General features: G+C 39.1%; 1 protein-coding gene and 1 long non-coding RNA gene across 2 annotated transcripts in view; both read right to left on the reverse strand.

Moving 5' to 3' along the window:
• Positions 1 to 19986, reverse strand: part of LOC109548420 (uncharacterized) — a 126809-nt gene that overhangs the window by 47727 nt on the left and 59096 nt on the right. The gene's annotated exons all lie outside the window — the stretch shown is intronic.
• On the reverse strand, positions 6175 to 8336 carry LOC117308468 (cytoplasmic polyadenylated homeobox-like protein 2). The gene is made up of 3 exons (XM_033841704.2): positions 7977 to 8336; positions 7525 to 7887; positions 6175 to 7414 (listed from the first exon to the last, which is right to left on the reverse strand). The coding sequence occupies exons 1-3, from the start codon at positions 8028 to 8030 to the stop codon at positions 7166 to 7168; spliced, it is 666 nt and encodes a 221-aa protein (XP_033697595.1). The 5' UTR covers positions 8031 to 8336; the 3' UTR covers positions 6175 to 7165.

The following is a 19986-nucleotide window of genomic DNA, read 5'->3' on the forward strand; positions in this document are numbered from 1 at the left end:
CAACTAGAGAGAGCTGGCATACAGCAACAAAGACCCAATGCAGCCAAAAATAAATAAAAATAATTTTTAAAGAAAGAAAAAATAAACCAAAAGTCAAAGAGGATGTCAGTAAGAGAGAGGGCTTGAAGGTCCCAATGCTCATCTCCCCCAGAGAAAACAAAAACAATATATAACTACAGGCCAAAGAAAATAGTCCAGAGAAAGCACTGAACTACAAAGCAGAAGCATCAAAACCCCTGTGGGGCTCAAAAATTGAGGAAGGTCACATAGAAAAGTATAGGAATCATATTACTTTGTGTCATCCCATTATACAGTCAAAAGCAGCATGGCACCACAAGGGTTGCCCTCAGAAGAATTTCACATCAGGGGAAATGGAGAGCAGAAGACCCCAGAAGGCCTCACCACCATGGACATTTGCAGACTTTGCTATGGAGGTCTCTGACAGTCTTCACCAACACTGAGCCCAACTGATGGAGCTGCCTGGTGTTCCTTTCACTGCATCTACTCCTCCTGACTAGAGCCGACTCTGGTGAGATTTGCCCTCAGGGATCCCAGTCGCTGCTATGCCCCATTCTCTGGGATCAGAACACAACAGCACCTCACCATATATGGTCTGGAGCTGTCATGGTTTGGTACCCCATCCTCAGGTCATATCTTTGTCCTATTACAGGGCAGCCTCTGGTCCTTCAGCCCCACTCCCTGCATCCCAAGTAGCAGCTCTGAACCACCATTGCTGGGACTAGCCAGCTGCTGCTCTGAGCCCTACCCCTAGGTCCCAGGTCATGGCTTTGACCCATCATTGCTGCAACCATGCTTCTGCTCCCTTGAGCTCCAAGACCCATCCCCAGGTTGCAGCTCTGATATGTCATTGCCCAGAAGCACTCTTGTTGTCCTCTATCAAACACCAATCCACTCTCTGTATCTATGAGTCTGTTTTTGTTTTGTTTGTTGTTTGTTTTGTTTTCTAGATTCCACATATGTGAAATCATGTGGTATTTGTCTTTCTCTGTCTGATTTATTTCACTTAGCATAATACCCTCCAGGTCCATCCATGTCGTCACCAATGGTAAGATTTCATTCTTTTTTATGGCTGCGTAGTATTCTGTTGTAGATAGATAGATCACATCTTCTTTATTCATTCATCCATTGGTAGACACTTAGGTTGTGTCCATGTTGTAGTTACTGTAAATAACGCTGCAACAAAATGTTAGCAAACCAAGTCCAATGACATATAAAAAGGATCATACATCATGATCAAGTTGGATTCATTCTCAGGATGCAGGAATGTTTCAATATTTGCTAATCAATGGGATACACTATGTTAATAAAAGGAAAGAAAAAAAACCACATGATCATCTCAACAGATGCAGAAAAAGCATTTGACAAAATACAACACCATTCATGATAAAAACTCTCACCGAAGTGGGCATCGCGGGAAGATATCTCAACATGATAAAGGCCATTGATGACATACCCACAGTGACATAATACTAATGGTGAAGAGCTGAAAGCCTTCCCACTAAATTCAAAAACAAGACAAGGATGCCCATTCTCAACACTTCTATTCAACATAGTGTTGGCAGTCCTAGCCACAGCACTCAGACAAGGAATAAAAGGTATCCAAGTTGGAAGGGAAGAGGTAAACCTGTCACTATTTGCAGGTGACAAGATACTCTATAGAGAATCCTAAACTCCACACAAAAACTATTAGAACTAGTAAATGAGTTCAACAAGCTAGCAGGATATAATATTAATATACAGAAATCTGTTGAATTTCTTTACACTAACAATGAAATGTCAGAAAGAGAAAGTAGAAAAACCAATCCTGTTTACCACTGGGTCAAAAAAAAAAAAACAAAAAACCACAACCTAGGAATAAACTTAACTGAGGAGGTAAAAGATCTATAACCTGAAAACTATAAAACATTGATTAAAAAAACCTGAAGATGATTCAAAGAAATGGAAAGATAACCCATGCTCTTGGATTGGAAGAATTAATATTGTTAAAATGGCCATACTACCCAAAGCAATCCACAGATTTAATGCAATCCCTATCAAAATACCCATGACATTTTTCACAGAACTAGAACAAATAATCCTAAACTTTATATGGACCCACAAAAGACCCAGAATTGCCAAAGAAATGCTGAGGAAAAAGAACACAGCTGGAGGCATAATCTTCCCAGATGTCAGACAACACTACAAAGCTACAGTAATCAAAACAGCATGGTACTGACACAAAAACAGACATATAGATCAATGGAATCCAATAAAGAACCCAGAAATAAACCCACACACGTATGGTCAATTAATCTTCAACAAAGGAGGTGAGAATATACAATGGCGAAAAGACAGTCTCTTCAGCAAGTGGCGTTGGGAAAGCTGGACAGCCTCATGTAAATCAATGAAATTAGAACACTCCCTTACACCATATATAACAATAAACTCAAAATGGTTCAAAGACCTAAATATAAGACACCATAAAACTCTTAGAAGAGAACATAGGTAAAATATTCTGACACATATGGCAGCAATATTTTCTTAGATCAGTCTCCTCAGGCAAAAGATTTAAAAGAAAAAAATAAACAAATGGGACCAAATCAAACTTAAAAGCTTATGCATAGCAAAGGAAACGATCAACAAAATGAAAAGACAACCTACGGACGGGGAAAAAGTATTGCAAAGGATGTGACTAACAAGGGGTTAATAGCCAAAATATATAAACAGCTCAATAACTCAATGTCAGAAAAACAAACTACCGATCAAAAAACGGGCAGAAGGATACATGCACCCCAATGTTCATAGCAGCACTATTTACGATAGCCAAGACATGGAAGCAACTTCAGTGTCCATTGAGAGAGGAATGGATTAAGAAGATGTGGTGGTGGGGGTGGGGGTGGGTGTCTGTGTGTGTGTGTGTGTGTTTAGTGTAATACTACTCAGCCATAAAGAATGAAATAATGCTATTTGCAGCCACATGAATGGACCTAGAGATTATCATTCTAAGTGAAGTCAGACAGAGAAAGGCAAATATCACATGATATCACTTACATATGGAATCTAAAAAAATGATACAAGTGAACTTATTTACAAAACAGATACAGACTCACAGACATAGAAAACAATTTTATGGTTACCAAAGGGGAAAGGGGGAGAAGGGATAAATTAGGAGTTTGGGACTAACAGATACATACTACTATATGTAAAACAGATAAACAACAAGGACCTGCTGTATAGCACAGGGAACTGTATGTTTTAAAAAAAAGGGGGCAGAAGACCTACATAGACATCTCTCCAGAGAAGACATACAGATGTCCAACAGGCACATGAAAAGATGCACAACATCACTAATTATTAGTGAAATGCAAATCAAAGTTACAATGAAGTATCACCTCACACCTGTCAGAATGGCTATCATCAAAAAGTCTACAAATAATAAATGCTTGAGAGGGTGTGGAAAAAAGGGAACCCTCCTACACTGTTGGTGGGAATGTAAATTGGTGTAACCACTATGGAGAACAGTATGGAGGTTCCTTTAAAAACTAAAAATAGAGCTACCATCTGATCCAGAAATCCCACTCCTGGGCATATACCCAGAAAAGATGAAAACTAATTCAAAAAGATACATGCACCTCAAAGTTCATAGCAACAGTATTTACAATAGCCAAGACATGGAAAACCACCCAAGTGCCCATCAACAGATGAATGGTTTAAGAAGATGTGGTATACACATACACATATATACATACATATATACACACACATATATATAATGGGATATTACTTAGCCATAAAAAAGAATGAAGTATTACCATTTGCAGCAACATGGATGGACCCAGAGAATATCATACTAAGTGAAGAAAATCAGACAGAGAAAGACAAATATTATATATCACTTATGCATGGAATCTAAAAAATAATACAAATGAATCTATATGCAAAACAGAAACAGACTCACAGACATAGAAAACAAACTTATGGTTACCAAAGGGGAAAGGAGGGAGGCAGGGGATGGATAAATTAGGAGTATGGGATTAACAGATACAAACTACTCTACATAAAATAGATAACCAACAAGGATTTACTGTATAGCACAGGGAACTATATTCAATGTCTTACAATAACCTATCATGGAAAAGAATCTGGAAAAAATACATGTATAGCTGAATCACTTTGCTGTACACCTGAAACTAACACAATATTGTAAATCAACTATCCTTTAAAAAAAATACAAAGCCCAGAAATAAACCCAGGCACCTATTGTCAATTAATCTACCACAAAGGAGGCAAGAGTATACAATGGGGAAAAGACAGTCTCTTCAATAAGTGATGCTGGGAAAACTGGACAGCTACATGTAAATACATGAAAATAGAATATTTTTTCACATCATATACAAAAGTAAACTCAAAATGGATTAAAGATCTAAATGTAAGATATGAAACATAAAACTCCTAGAGGAAAGGATACTTAAAAGCTTTTGCACAGCCAAGTAAACCAACAAAAAGGTAACCTACTGAATGGAAGAAGATATTTGCAAACAATATGTTTGATAAGGGGTTAATGTCCAAAATATATAAAGAACACATACAACTTAATATCAGAAAAACACAACCTGATTTTAAGATGGGCAGAAGACCTGAATAGTCATTTTTCCAAAGAAAACATACAGATGGTCAATAGGCACATGAAAAGATGTTCAACATCATGAATCATCAGGGAAATGCAAATCAAAACCACAATGAGGGCTTCCCTGGTGGCGCAGTGGTTGAGAGTCTGCCTGCCAATGCAGGGGACACAGGTTCGTGCCCCGGTCCGGGAAGATCCCACATGTCGCAGAGCGGCTGGGCCCGTGAGCCAGGGCCGCTAAGCCTGCATGTCCGGAGTCTGTGCTCCGCAACAGGAGAGGCCACAACAGTGACAGGCCCACATACCGCAAAAAAACAAAACAAAACAAACAAACAAAACCACAATGAATGAGGTATCACCTCACACCTGTCAGAATGGCTATTGTCAAAAAGACAAGAAATGACAAGTACTGGCAAGGATGTGGAGAAAAGGAAACCCTTGTGCATTGCTAGTGGGAATGTAAATTGGTGCAGCCATTATGGAAAACAGTATGGAGGTTCCTCAAAAAACTAAAAACAGAGTTGCCATATGATCCAGCAATCCCACTCCTGGGCATGTACCCAGACAAAAGTATAATTCAAAAAGATACGTGCACCCTTATGTTCATAGCAGCACTGTTTAGAATAGTCAAGACATGGAAACAACCTAAATGTCCATCAACAGATGAATGGATAAGGAAGATGTGGTGTGTGTATATATATATATATATATACACACACACACATACACAATGGAATATCACTCAGCCATAAAAAAGAATGAAATAATGCCATTTGCAGCAACATAGATGGACCTAGAGATTATCATACTAAGCAAAGTAAGTCAGAAAGAGAAAGACAAATACCATATGATATCACTTACATGTAGAATCTAAAATATGACACAAATGAACATATCTATGAAACAGAAACAGACTCACAGACATAGAGACAGACTTGTGGTTGCCAAGGTGGGTTGAGGGGGAGGATTGTGAGTTTGGGATTAGCAGATGCGAAGTAGTATACATCAGATGGATAAACAACAAGGTCCTATATTCAATAGAGATACTGAACTATATGCAATAGCCTGTGATAAACTATAATGGAAAAGAATATGAAAAAGAATATACAGAGATCTATAACTGAGCCACTTTGCTGTACCGCAAAAATTAACACAGCATTGTAAATCAACTATACTTCTATAAAATTTTTTAAAGAAAATATATTAATTAGACCAACATAAAAAATAAAATTAAAATGCCATCATTAAATCAGATGCTAGATTTATTCACATTTATATAAGCTGTTTCATAACTTAAAAGGTATATTTTATACCTTCGTTTTTCCTACTTGCCCAAATGCAACTGTCTAGTGAATATAAACTCAGTCTACGTTTTTAAAATTTTTGCTGTGTATGTATACATGTATTTGTATCTAAGAATAATCAGTATTATTTACTATTTTATCCCTTATTTTCATAATTATCACACTATAAAACTATTTAGGCAACTTGATGTTTCACTGAACATGGTTCTGTATTTTTTTTTTTTTTTTTTTTTTTTTGCTGTGTGCAGGCCCCTCACTGTTGTGGCCTCTCCCGCTGCGGAGCACAGGCTCCGGACGCACAAGCTCAGCGGCCATGGCTCACGGGCCCAGCCGCTCCACGGCATGTGGGATCTTCCCGGACTGGGGCACAGAACCCGTGTCCCCTGCATCGGCAGGCGGACTCTCAACCACTGCGCCACCAGGGAAGCCCGGTTCTGTATGTTAAAGTTCAAAATTATGAAAACCATTTTAAAGGTAGAGGTTCACAGACGCCAGGCTTTTCCTCAAAAACTCAGGTTACCATTGTGGCATTCAGATGCTCCACTGGGTACTCCCAGATCTTGTGACATCTTGTTGCTCCACATCCACAGGTGACTTGGTCACAACACTTGAGTCCCACGCACCAGCTCTCAGCTAAAGGGATGCTGTGGGCTGCACAGCTGATCCAACATCCTCCTGGGGCTCTTTAGAGTGCAACAGCCTGGCCTGCAGCTCCATTGGAAGTTCCTACCTTAACTGGAGAAAGTTCAAGAGGCCTCAGTGAAGGGGCTGCTTCCAGATGTATGGAGACCAACTGAAGTTGATGGTCCTTCACAGTCAGGGCTTCGGTGAAACTGGCTGCAGGAAGACATACAGCTGCTGCCCTGGCTCCACGGAGTAGAGAGCTTTGCAACAGCAGCCTTGTAGGCCTTCTCATCCAAAGGCTACTGCAGTTGTGCCCTTCATGTTGCTTGTAATTGCTTTGGATTCAGCAACTTCTGTTGGATGGTTGTCTTGCTGCTATTGTGTTTGTTGGTTTTGTGTTCCATACTCCAGCCCAGCTTTCTACACATCGCTATAAGCTGTTGGTTAGGGGCTGTAACACTGCTGGGCATGGCTACCCTACAAGAAAGGATCAGCAGCTCTTGGAGTTTTCCCAAAGGCAGTATTGGCGGGCCCTGGAGAGGGCTTTGCCTTCAGCTGCTGTGTGGATGACTATGGGATGACCTATGGCTATTATTTCAGAAGCTTAGAATCATTTCCTAGAGCCACATTCTTGGTCCCAGCAGTTGACCTTTGTAGACCCTTCATTCCAAAGCTGCTGCATTTGGGAACTGGGTTGCTCTGCAGCTCCTTGCTGTATATCTTGCCCAAGAGGCACTGGCAGAGACCTGACCATTATTTGCCGAGGTACATGCTGAAGCTGAGAACAGAGAGGCTCTCTATTAGTGTGGGAACACCCACCCCCCAAGCTGTTATGACTGAAGCGCGGGCACCTGCTGCCCTAAACCCCCATGATTCAGGTGCATTAGACGCTGTCCTGGGACTACTGTTTCCCTTGGTGATTCTGAGGCTGTTGAGGCAGCTGAAGAGAATATAAGCAAATCATTTTGCTGCTGTCCTTGAAATAGTGAGTAATGACAATGGACCTTCTGCTTCTGTTGCTGCTGCCTCTCCCTGCACAGTACAAACATGGTGCAGAATGAAGGGCCTTATATGCTGGCTTTCCCCTCTCTCAGGCCTGTCCCTCTCAAAACACTGCACAGAAGATGTAGGAGGATGAAGAAGGAGTGCCGATTTGTAGCTGGCAAATGGATAGGCAGGACCAAGTTTACTTCCCACGTCACCTTGGTACTCCAAAGCATAGCTTGGTTCCTTTTTAATACCTGGGACCAGAGTGTCACATGAGCCATCCTGTTGACTGGGAACTCCCTGTGTCTCCAGAGAAGGATAGTCAGCTCTACCCAGCAGAGCCTCCTGCGTGGAAGAGAAGGTCTGTTCAGTGATGTAGTTGGGAGCTTCTACCTGGAGGCTTAGAAGTGAATGACCTTGGACAAGGAACTCACATGCTTTCCTAGCAGCAGACGTTCTGTGTCTCTCTCTAGGTGGTAGTTGGGCATTTTTGTTCTGGAACCAGTTCTGAAGAGGATAGTGTTTTATCAAAGTTACTTATCTGGTTATATTCCACAATGTATTTCCATAATGTAGGAGAGGATTCTGTAGTTAAGCCTAGGCTCAGCACTATCACTGACTATCCTCCTGACCTTGAGTAAGACAAAAAATAACGGCCATCTTGCCTGCGGCTGCACATGTGATTATGGAAGTCACGCTGTACACAGTTCCAAAATCCCAACCCCTCCACCATATGTAGTGGTCCTTCTGTACTTGCAAACCTAGGCCTTTCAAAATCTCCCTTCAATCTGTTTGCAACCCTCTGCATTTAGACAAAACTGACTCCCAGCTGTTCTCTAAACTCAGCAAAATTTCCCCACAATTTTTTAATTTTACTCGGGCTGCTTCACCAGAATGAAGTCATGACTGAATATATTCTAAATTATTTTCTTAAATCCATTGTTTTCAAAGGCTACATATAAACACGCAAGAGCCTGAGTCATAATTTGACTGTTTGTTTTATATGTGACCCTAAGTATTTCATTTAACATCTCTAGTCTCTTTTTTAATCCTCCCTAAAATGAGGATGATTATACAGGCCAACCATAATCACTAGGACTTTGTAGGAGGTGGAAATGATAAAATTCTCTTTTGAACAAACGATCCCAATAAGCCATGGTTGCTATAAGGCGGTTAAGAGTCATGCAGCACAGGCCATAGTGTCAGGGGGCCTTCTGTAACTTGCTCACTCCTGGAACTGCACCCCCTCCCACCATCTCCAAGTTCAGAACTGCTTTAGGCCATGAGTAGCACTGAAGCTAGAAAGATGTCTGATACACTCATGATGACTGTTTAAGGCAAAACTCTGGGAACAGTGAACTAGACACCTCCAAACATGCTCTCATTTTCTCTTCACAACTCCACAACATAGATAATTTTACAAAAAGTTGAGTTGCAAGAGTCAATTTATCAAGTGTTACAGAGCCAATTAGAAGGTTGATCTCATGAGGACCCAACTGAAAAACACGTGCTCACTTTCTCTGATCTAACAGACTCCCATGATCCTCCCCGCAGTTGTGCTTGCTGCCTGAACACATCGTGGGCACTTTCTCTAAACACATGGAACTCAATTCAATTGAACGTATTTGGACAGCTGTATCTGTGAACTTCCTAAGTCTCTCTCTCTAATAAGTATGGAGGATTAAGAAATGATTAAAAAAGCAGTTTGACCTTGCAAAACCCAAATGATCATAAATATGAAAATGTATAGTATTAACAGTGTTTAAGTACATTACCTTATTCAGATTTTCTATTTTTGTATAAATTGTAGAAAATACCTTGAGACAAACGAAAATGAAAAACATAATACCAAAGCTTATTTTCCTTGAAATGTTTCCAGTTCATGAAACTTTTATAATATGATTACATCATTACGTACATAGTATTTGCCTATACTTTTATCCTCCAAAGCTACTCTTTCATGCCCTTTCTTATTTCCACTAAGATAATTTATTCCTATTGTCAAGCAACCAATTCAATGATCTACAAACCATTATAGAAGAAATATGGAAATTCTTAATTATGTATATAATAAAAAAGTACAACTCTAATGAAATTTCATGCAGCTATTGCCAATCATTTCCAAAAACAATTGTATCAGAGTTCTCCAAACAAAGAGTCATGAAGCACATACATACTAAAGCTGTGAGGTATTGTGCCAAATGCTGGGACACTATCAAACCTAGTCCCTTCTCTAGCACTTCAGACTTGTGTATCCAACTGTTCACTTTCTATCTCCTCTGGGAGGTCTAATTGGCATACTAAGCTTAGTATGTTCAAAGTGAAACTCCAATGCCTCTGGTAAAAAATGACTCCATTCCCAGGCTACCCTATCCTAAAAGCGACTCCAATCTTTGGTTTGCTTAAGCCAAAATTTTGGAGCCCTCTTTGTTGGATATGTAGTGAGAGAACGCAGAGATCTCCCAGCAAACTATCATCTCCACCTTCAAAATAATGAAAATCTTCCCAGTTCTCTATACTTCTACAGCCAGCACCCTAGTCCAAACCATGATTGTCCCTATCCCAGATAGTTACAATAGATTCTTAACTGATTTCTGCTTCCAGACTTGCCTCGTAATAGTCTATTCTCCCATAAAACTCATACATAACATATTCTACCCACATTGAGATGAACAAGGAAAGTGACCAGATATCAACACTTTGTTCTACATGATAAAATGTTATTAAACTTCTATAATTCTTTACATTTTCCATACTGTCTATAAAAAGACATATCCAGATGCATCAAGAAAAAATGGGAGGCGGCTTCCCTGGTGGTGCAGTGGCTGGGAATCTGCCTGCCAGTGCAGGGGACACAGGTTCGAGCCCTGGTCCGGGAGGATCCCACATGGTGCAGAGCAGCTAGGCCCGTGCACCACAACTACTGAGCCTGCACTCTAGAGCCCGCAAGCCACAACTACTGAGCCCGCAAGCCACAACTACTGAGGCCATGTGCCACAACTACTGAAGTCCACGCACCTAGAGCCTGTGCTCCGCAACAAGAAAGGCCATCGCAGTGAGAGGCTTGTGCACCGCAACGGGGAGGGTCCCCACTCGCCGCAACTGGAGAAGGCCCATGCACAGTGACAAAGACCCAATGCAACCAAAAATAAATAATAAATAAATTAAAAAGAAAAAAAGGGAGAGAATCCAAATCAATAAAATTAGAAATGAAAAAGAAGTTATGACTGACACCAGAGAAATACAAAGGATTGTAAGAGACTACTACAAATAACTATACCAATAAAACGGACAACCTAGAATAGACAAATTCTTAGAAAGGTACAAATTCACAAGACAAATTCTTAGAAAGGTACAATCTCTCAAGACTGAACCAGGAAGAAATAGAAAATATGAACAGACCAATTACTAGTAATGAAATTGAATCAGTAGTTTTAAAACTCCTAACAAACAAAAGTCCAGGACCAGATGACTTCACAGGTGAATTCTACCAAACATTTAGAGAAGAGTTAACATCTATCCTCTGAAACTATTCCAAAAGGTTACAGAGGAAGGAACACTTCTGAACTTATTCTATGAGGCCACCTTCACCCGCCCTGATACCAAAACCAGACAAAGGTGTCACAAAAATAGAAAATTACAGGCCAATATCATTGATGAACATAGATGCAAAAAGCCTCAACAAAATACTAGCAAACCAAATCCAACAATACTTTAAAAGGATCATACACCATGATCAAGTGGGATTTATCCCAGGGATGCAAGGAGTTTTAAATATCCACAAATCAATCAATTTGTTACTATGGTATATCATATTGAATAAAAACCGCATGATCATCTCAATAGATGCAGAAAAAGCTTTTGATAAAATTGAACATCGATTTATGATAAAAACTCTCCAGAAAGCAGGAATAGAGGGAACATACCTCAACATAATAAAGATCATATGTGACAAACACACAGCTAACATCATACTCAACGGTGAAAAGCTGAAAGCATTTCCTCTAAGATCAGGAACAAGACAAGGAACCCACTCTCACCACTTTTACTCAATACAGTTTTGGAAGTCCTAGCCACAGTTATCAGAGAAGTAAAGGAAATAAAAGGAATCCAAATGGGAAAGGAAGAAGTTTGCAGATGACATAATACTACACATAGAAAATCCTAAAGATGCTACCAGCAAACTACTAGAACTCATCAATGAATTCCATAAAGTTGCAGGATCCAAAATTAGTATACAGAAATCTGCTGCATATCTATACACTGACAATGAAATATCAGAAAGAGAAATTAAGGAAACAATCCCATTTACCACCATATCAAAAAATAATACCTAGGAATAAAACTACCTAAGGAGGCAAAAACTTGTACTCCTAAAACTATTAAGATGCTGATGAAAGAAATTGAAGACCACACAAACAGATGGAAAGATATACTGTATTCTACAATAGAAAGAATCAATTTTGTCGAAATGACCATACTACCCATGGCAATCTACAGATTCAATACAATTCCTATCAAAATACCAATGGCTTTTTTCACAAAACCAGAATAATTTTTTAAAACTATTTCTTTTTTCTAAATTATTTTATTATTCTTATTTTATTTATTTTTATTTTTTGGCCATGTTGTGCAGCACATGGGATCTTAGTTCCCCAACCAGGGATTGAACCTGCAACCCCCTGCACTGGAAGCGTGGAGTCTTAACCACTGGACCACTGGGGAAGTCCCTAGAATAATTTTTAAATATGTATGGGAACACAAAAGACACCAAATAGTCACAATGATCTTGAGAAAGAAAAACAGCTGGAGGAATCAGGCTCCCTGACTTCAGACTATACTACAAGTAATCTGAACAGTGTGGCATTGGTACCAAAACAGATACATAGATCAATGGTACAGGACAGAGAGTCCAGAAATAAACTCATGCACTTATGGTCAATTAATCTATAACAAAGGAGGCAAAAACATACAATGGAGAAAAATCAGCCTCTTCAATAAGCAGTGCTGGGAAAACTAAACAGCTACATGTAAAAGAATGAAATTAGAACATTCTCTAACACCACATACAAAAATAAACTCAAAATGGATTAAAGCCTAAATGTAGGACCAGATACTCCCAGAGGAAAGCATAGACAGAACACTCTTTGACATAAATTGCAGCAATATTTTTTTGGATCTGTCTCCTAAAGTAAAGGAAATAAAAGCAAAAAGAAACAAATAAGACCTAATTAAACTTAAAAGCTTTTGCACAACAAAGGAAACCATCAACAAAACAGATTGAAAAGATAACTTACTGAATGGGAGAATATATCTGCAAATGATATAACTGATAGGGGATTAATATACCACTTTTACAAACAGCTCATACAACTCAACATCAAAAAAAAAAGCAAACAACTCAATTAAAAAATGGGCAGAACAGAAGACATTTTTCCAAAGAAATGCAGATGGTCAAAAGACATATGAAAAGATGCTCAACATCACTAATCATCAGGGAAATGCTAATCAAAGACACAATGAGATATCACCTCACACCTGTCAGAATGGCTATCATCAAAAAGAACACAAATAACAAATGTTGGTGAGGATATGGAGAAAAGGGAACACTTGTACACTGCTGGTGGGAATGTAAATTGGTGCAGTCAGTGTGGAAAACAACATGGGGGTTTCTCAAAACACTAAAACTAGATCTACCATATGATCTAGCAATTCCACTCCTGGGTATATATCTAAAAACCCAAAAACATTAATTCGAAAAGATACATGCCTCCCGATGTTCCTAGGAGCATTATGTACGACTGCCAAGATATGGAAGCAACCTAAGTGTCCATCAACAGATGGATGGATAAAAATGTGGTGTGTGTACACACACACACACACACACAATGGAATACTACTCAGCTAAGAATAAAATTTTGCCACTTGCAGCAACATAGATGGATTTGGAGGGCATTATCCTAAGTGAAAGAAGTCAGAGAAAGACAAATACTCTATGATATTAATTATATGTGGAATCTAAAAAATACAGCAAACTAATGTATATAAAAAAGAATCAGACTCATAGATATAGAGAACTTGTGGTAATCAGTGTGGGGGAGGAGGAGCAATATAGGAGTAGAGGAGTGGGAGGTGCAAGCTATTCAGCGTAAAATAGGCTCAAGGATGTACTGTACAACACAGGGAAGATAGCCAATATTTTGCAATAACTGTAAATGGAAAGTAACTTTTAAATTGTATAAAAAATTTTAAAAATAGCTGCATATCAACAAAAGCACATATGAATGCATAGCTTTCACTATTTCACTTATATCAATTTCATACACTTTGCACTGTAGTTCTGCCAGTTATTTTCAAATGGTAAAACTAGGGTAAGGATTGTCTTCAAATGTCTGATTGGGATGCACAATTCATCATTAGTAAATGTATGTTCTTATTCTTCTTCTCTTCATTTTGTTCCTTTTATTTCACAATGACCACTTTAATTGGAGATCATGAAAAATGTATAAGTGGAAAGAGAAAAGCATTGGGGAATACCGGTAATATCTAGAAAAAGATGGTTAACCGTTCATAAAAGATATTTTTAAAGTACAGCCCTACCTCATACCTATTCATAATAAAACTAACAACGGGTTAAAGGCCTATCTTTAAAATTATGATGGAAAAAATGGGATTTATGGGCTTCCCTGGTGGCACAGTGGTTGAGAGTCCGCCTGCCGATGCAGGAGACATGGGTTCATGCCCCGGTCTGGGAAGATCCCACATGCTGCAGAGCGGCTAGGCCTGTGAGCCATGGCCACTGAGCCTGTGTGTCCAGAGCCTGTGCTCCGCAGTGGGAGAGGCCACAACAGTGAGAGGCCCACGTAATGCAAAAAAATAAATAAATAAAATGAGATTTATGATCTTCAAGGTAGGAAAAGATTTCTTTAGTCTAACAAAAAGTCACACATTATAAAGGGAAAAGACTGATGAAAAGATGCTCAGCCTCAATTGTAATTGAAGTAAACCAGCTCACATGCATCTGATAATTAACAATTTAAATGTGTGTGGGTGATATGGGGGAAGAATGACAAAGATGAAAGGAAACAGGACACTAGCGTCAGGGTTAGTATCAACTGTTAGAACCATTTTGGAAGTACTTTTATTATACACAATCAAATTCAAAATGTAGCATACCCTTCACAGCAATCAAATAAAGGGCATTTGAAAACCGTAGGAAAGTTCTGTAGTGAGTTTATATATGAATGATACAAACAATAACAAAAAACAGGATTCAACTATATGCTGTCTACGAGAGACATATTTTAGATCTAAGGACACACATTGGCTCAAAGTGAAAAGATGGAAAAAGATATTCCATGTAAATGGTAACCAAAAGAGAACAAGGGTAGCTATACTAATCAAATAAAATATACTTTAAGTCAAAACCTGTTGTTAGAGACAAAGAAGGACATTATATAATGATAAAAGGGTCAATTCACCAAGGAGATATAATAATTTAAAATATTTATGCACCAAACTTCAGAGTTCCCAAATATATGAAGCAAATATTGACAGACTTGAAGGGAGAAATAGGCAACAACATAATAGTAGAAGACTTCAATGCCCCACTTTCAATAATGGATTAAAAAAACCCAGAAGATCAATAAGGAAATACTGGACTTGAACAACACTACAGACTAATTGAACATAACAGTCATATATAAAACATGCCACCTAATAGAGTACACATTCTTCTCAGCTACACACGAACACATCACACGTTAGGCCACAAAACAAGGTTTAACAAATTCAAGAACCCTGAAATTATACAAAGTATATTTTCCAATCACAATGGAATGAAACAAGAAATCAGAGAATCTAAAAAGACGAATGGATAAAGAAGATGTGGCACATACATACAATGGAATATTACTCAGCCATAAAAAGGAATGAAATTGAGTTATTTGTAATGAGGTAGATAGACCTAGAGTCTGTCATACAGAGTGAAGTAAGTCAGAAAGAGAAAAACAAATACCACATGCTAATGCACATATGTGGAATCTAAAAAAATGGTACTGATGAACCTAGTGGCAGGGCAGGAATAAAGACGCAGACGTAGAGAAAGGACTTGAGGACACAGAGGGGGAAGGGGAAGCTGGGACGAAGTGAGAGAGTAGCACTGAGATATATACACTACCAAATGTAAAATGGATGGCTAGTGGGAAACTGCTGCATAGCACAGGGAAATCAGCTTGATGTTTTGTGATGACCTAGAGGGTAGGATAGGGAGGGTTGGAGGGAGGCTCAAGAGGGAGGGGATATGGGGATATATGTATAAATATAGCTGATACACTCTGTTGTACAGCAGAAACACAACACTGTAAAGCAATTATACTTCAATAACGATATTTAAAAAAGTAAAAAAAATAGGGCTTCCCTGGTGGCGCAGTGGTTAAGAATCTGCCTGCCAATGCAGGGGACACGGGTTCGAGCCCTGGTCTGGGAAGATCCCACATGCCGCGGAGCAACTAAGCCCGTGAGCCACAACTACTGAGCCTGCGCGTCTGGAGCCTGTGCTCCACAACGGGAGAGGCCGTGACAGTGAGAGGCCTGTGCACCGCGATGAAGAGTGGCCCCCGCTCGCCACAACTGGAGAAAGCCCGCGCACAGAAACGAAGACCCAAAACAGCCAAAAATAAATAATTAAATTAATAAATATTAAAACAAACAAAAAAAGCAGACATATAGACCAATGGAACAGAACAGATAGCCCAGAAATAAACCCTCACATGTATGTTCAAATAATTTTTGACAAGGGTGCCGAGACCATTCAATGGAGAAAGATTAGTCTTTTCAGTAAATGGTGCTGGGAAAACTGGATATCCACATGCAAACGAATGAAGTCAGACACTAACATCACATACAAAATCAACTAAAAAATGGATCAAAGAGGTAAATGTAAGAACTAAAACTGTAAAATTTCTAGAAGAAAAACGGGGCAAAATCTTCATGTCATCGGATTTGGCAATGATTTCTTACACCAAAAGCCCAGGCAACAAGAGAAAAAATAAGTTGGACTACATCAAAATTTAAAACTGTGCATCAAAAGACACAATCCAAAAAAAAAAAAAAAAAAAAAAGACACAATCCACAGATTGAAAAGGCAACCTAAGGAATGGGAAAAAATATCTCCATATCTGATAAGGGGTTAATATTCAGAATACATGGAGCTCCTGCAACTCAACAACATTAAAACAAATAACCTGATTTTTTAAATGGGCAAATGACTTGAATAAATATTTCTCAAAAAAATATATACACATAGCTATTAAGTACATGAAAAGATGTTTAATATTACTAATTATTAGGAAAATGCAAATCAAAACCATCATGAGATACTACCTTGCACCCTTCAGGATGGCTACTTAAAAAAAAAAAAAGAAAAGAACTGTAGTGTTGGCAAGGATATGGATAAATTGGAACCCGTGTGCACCGTCATTGGGACTCTAAAAAGGTGTAACCACTAATAAAAACAGTATGGCAGTTTCTCAGAAATTAAAAATAAAATTACGATATGATCTTGCAATTCCACTTTGGGGCATATACACAAAAGAAGTGAAAGCAGGTACTTGAACAGAAATTTGTACACCCATGTTCACAGCAACATTATTCACAATAGCCAATTGATCCAAGCAACCCCAGTGTCCATAAATGGATGAATGGACAAACAAAATGTGGTATATACATAAAATGAAATATTATTCAGCCTGGAAAAGAAAAAAATGTGACACACGCTACAACACGGACGAACCTTGAGGACATTATGCTAAGTGAAATCAGCCGGTCACAATAAGAAAATACTGTATGATTCAACTTACATGCGGTATCTAGAGTGATCAAATTTATAGAAACCTAAAGTAGAATGTTGGTTGCCAGGAGCTGAGGGAAGAGGACGATGGGGTGTTATTGTTTAATGAGTGCAAAGTTTCAGTTTTTCAAGAAGAGTTCTGTAGATGGATGGTCATGATGGTAACACAACACTGTGAACATACTTAATGCCACTGAACTGAACACTTAACGGTTTTGACGGTAAATTTTGTTAATGTGTTTTATCATAATAAAGTAATCCAAGAAAATATTCCAGAAATAGAAGACCTGAATCTACTGAATGAATCAAGTGTACTGAAGAAAATTAACTCAGGATGATTAACACCAAGACATATCCTAAAAAAAACTATTAGACTGTAAAGATAAAAATTCCTCAGTGCTTCCAGGAAAAAAGAATAATTTAAAAGGGTATTTATATAGAATATTGGATTTATAAAAAACATACAAATTAAGGCAACGTTAGCACAGGATTTTCAAGAAACTTAAGGAAAGAACATGTGAACTAAAGATATTATATTGAGCCGAGGGGGAACTGGCCTCCTTACTCAGCTGAGGCTCTTCCTCAGCTGAGGTGCAGAGCAGAACACTGCCCGTCTGGTCTGCAGGTTAGATTTGACCCCCAGCCTCGGTCTCTTTCCGCTCATGACCCTGGGCAAGGCACTTACTGTCTTCCAACTTCTGTTACGTCCCAAGGTAAAGGAGGTAAATGATAACTACCACCCTACGTAGGAATTATGACACTCAGAACAAATAATTTCCGGCACTGTCTCCAAGGGGTGAAATGACATGCTTATGGTCACGAAAAGACAGAAAAGGTTTGTCCCAAAGAGATGGATTTTTACAAAACTGGGGCTTCTTTCCGTAATTGTCTTCTGACCCTTCCTGTTGATTGTGGGATTGGGCTCAACCCAGATGAGATTAACAACATTCCCTGCCACATCTCTGCACAAACCGGAGGGTTAACCTCCAGTTTGTGCAGATTATCACTCCACACTATTCTCATTTCCTAGTCTTCATTGAGGAAACATTTATGGGGAATGGGGAGGAAATTACCATTATTTGTGTTTGAGACATTCCTTGGCCACTGTCTGGATTTTTGTCCCCATACAGTAACTAATCTAATCTTCACGCTCCAGCAAGTTGAAGTGTCTGAGTATTATTACAGGTTGTGAGCTGTTCTCACTGGGCAGTCCCCTCACTGCAGACTGAGAGACTCCAAATCCGGATCGCTGCTTGCACAAAGTGAAGAGGAGCTCTTCATGAAGAAGTTTTAATTTGGAAATTCCAGGGTAATTTTTCCCATTAAGCAATCTTTAGTCTTTGTCGACTGCTTTGGGATTATTTCAGACCAAGTTAGGGAGGCCTGGATCTTTTTCTACTTTGCTGAGCTGATGAAAATAATTAACCTGATGACCACATCACTCAACTCTGGTATATAGCAACAAGCCCTCACACAGAAGCGAAGACCCAACACAGCCAAAAATAAATAAATAAATTTTTAAAAAAAAGTAAAAAAAATAAATAGGGGCTTCCCTGGTGGCGCAGTGGTTGGGGGTCCGCCTGCCGATGCAGGGGGCTTGGGTTCGTGCCCCGGTCCGGGAGGATCCTGCGTGCCGCGGAGCGGCTGGGCCCGTGGGCCATGGCCGCTGAGCCTGCGCGTCTGGAGCCTGTGCTCCGCGACGGGAGAGACCACGGCAGTGACAGGCCCGAGTACCGCAAAAGAAAAAAAGTAATAATAATAATAATAAAAGAGTGGATATTTGTATAACAGATTCACTTTACACCTGAAACTAACACAACATTGTTTATCAATTATACCCCGATAAAAATTTTTTTTTAAACTACTGGGTGGGGCTTCCCTGGTGGTGCAGTGGTTGAGAGTCCGCCTGCCGATGCAGGGGACACGGGTTCGTGCCCCGGTCCGGGAGGATCCCACATGCCGCAGAGCGGCTAGGCCCGTGAGCCATGGCCGCTGAGCCTGCGCGTCCGGAGCCTGTGCTCCGCAACGGGAGAGGCCACAACAGTGAGAGGCCCGCGTACCACAAAAAAATAAACTACTGGGTGTAAGATAGGCTAGAAGGATGTGTAGTACAAACAGGGAATATAGCCAATATTTTGTAATAACTCTAAATGGAGTATAACCTTTAAACATTTTATAAAAAATTCAAAAAGTCATAAACTTTTAAAAATAATAATAAATTCCCTTCTATTAAAAAATCAATAGCAGAAGGAAAATTGGAAGATCCATAAATCTGTGGAAATCAATCAACACACTCTTAAACAACCAATGGGTCAAAGAAGTTGCAAGGGAAATTAGAAAATACCTTGAGACAAATGAAAATGAAAAACGTAACACCAAAAATTATGGGATGCAGTGAAAACAGTGCTAAAGGAAGTTTTATAGCTGTGAATGTTTATAGCTGTAAATATTTTAAAACCTTAAATCAACAATCTAACTTTATACCTCAAGAAACTAGAAAAAGAACTAAACCCAGACTTAGATGATGAAAGGATATAAGAAAGCAGACAGAGATAAACAAAATAGAGAATTTTTTTTTAATTGAAAAGGTCAAC

Source organism: Tursiops truncatus, chromosome 16 (genome assembly GCF_011762595.2).
Source record: "Tursiops truncatus isolate mTurTru1 chromosome 16, mTurTru1.mat.Y, whole genome shotgun sequence".
In the NCBI taxonomy this organism is placed as follows: domain Eukaryota; kingdom Metazoa; phylum Chordata; class Mammalia; order Artiodactyla; family Delphinidae; genus Tursiops; species Tursiops truncatus.

Bases quoted from the DNA above. Each gene is read 5' to 3' on its own strand.
- LOC117308468 (XM_033841704.2), bottom strand. From the start codon at position 8,030: ATGCCCAACTACCACCTAGAGAGAGACACAGAACGTCTGCTGCTAGGA. The intron at 7,888-7,976 runs GTGAGTTCCTTG...TCTTCCACGCAG, and splicing joins GTCTGCTGCTAGGAAAGCAT to GAGGCTCTGCTGGGTAGAGC. The intron at 7,415-7,524 runs GCAAAATGATTT...ATGGGGGTTTAG, and splicing joins TCACTATTTCAAGGACAGCA to GGCAGCAGGTGCCCGCGCTT.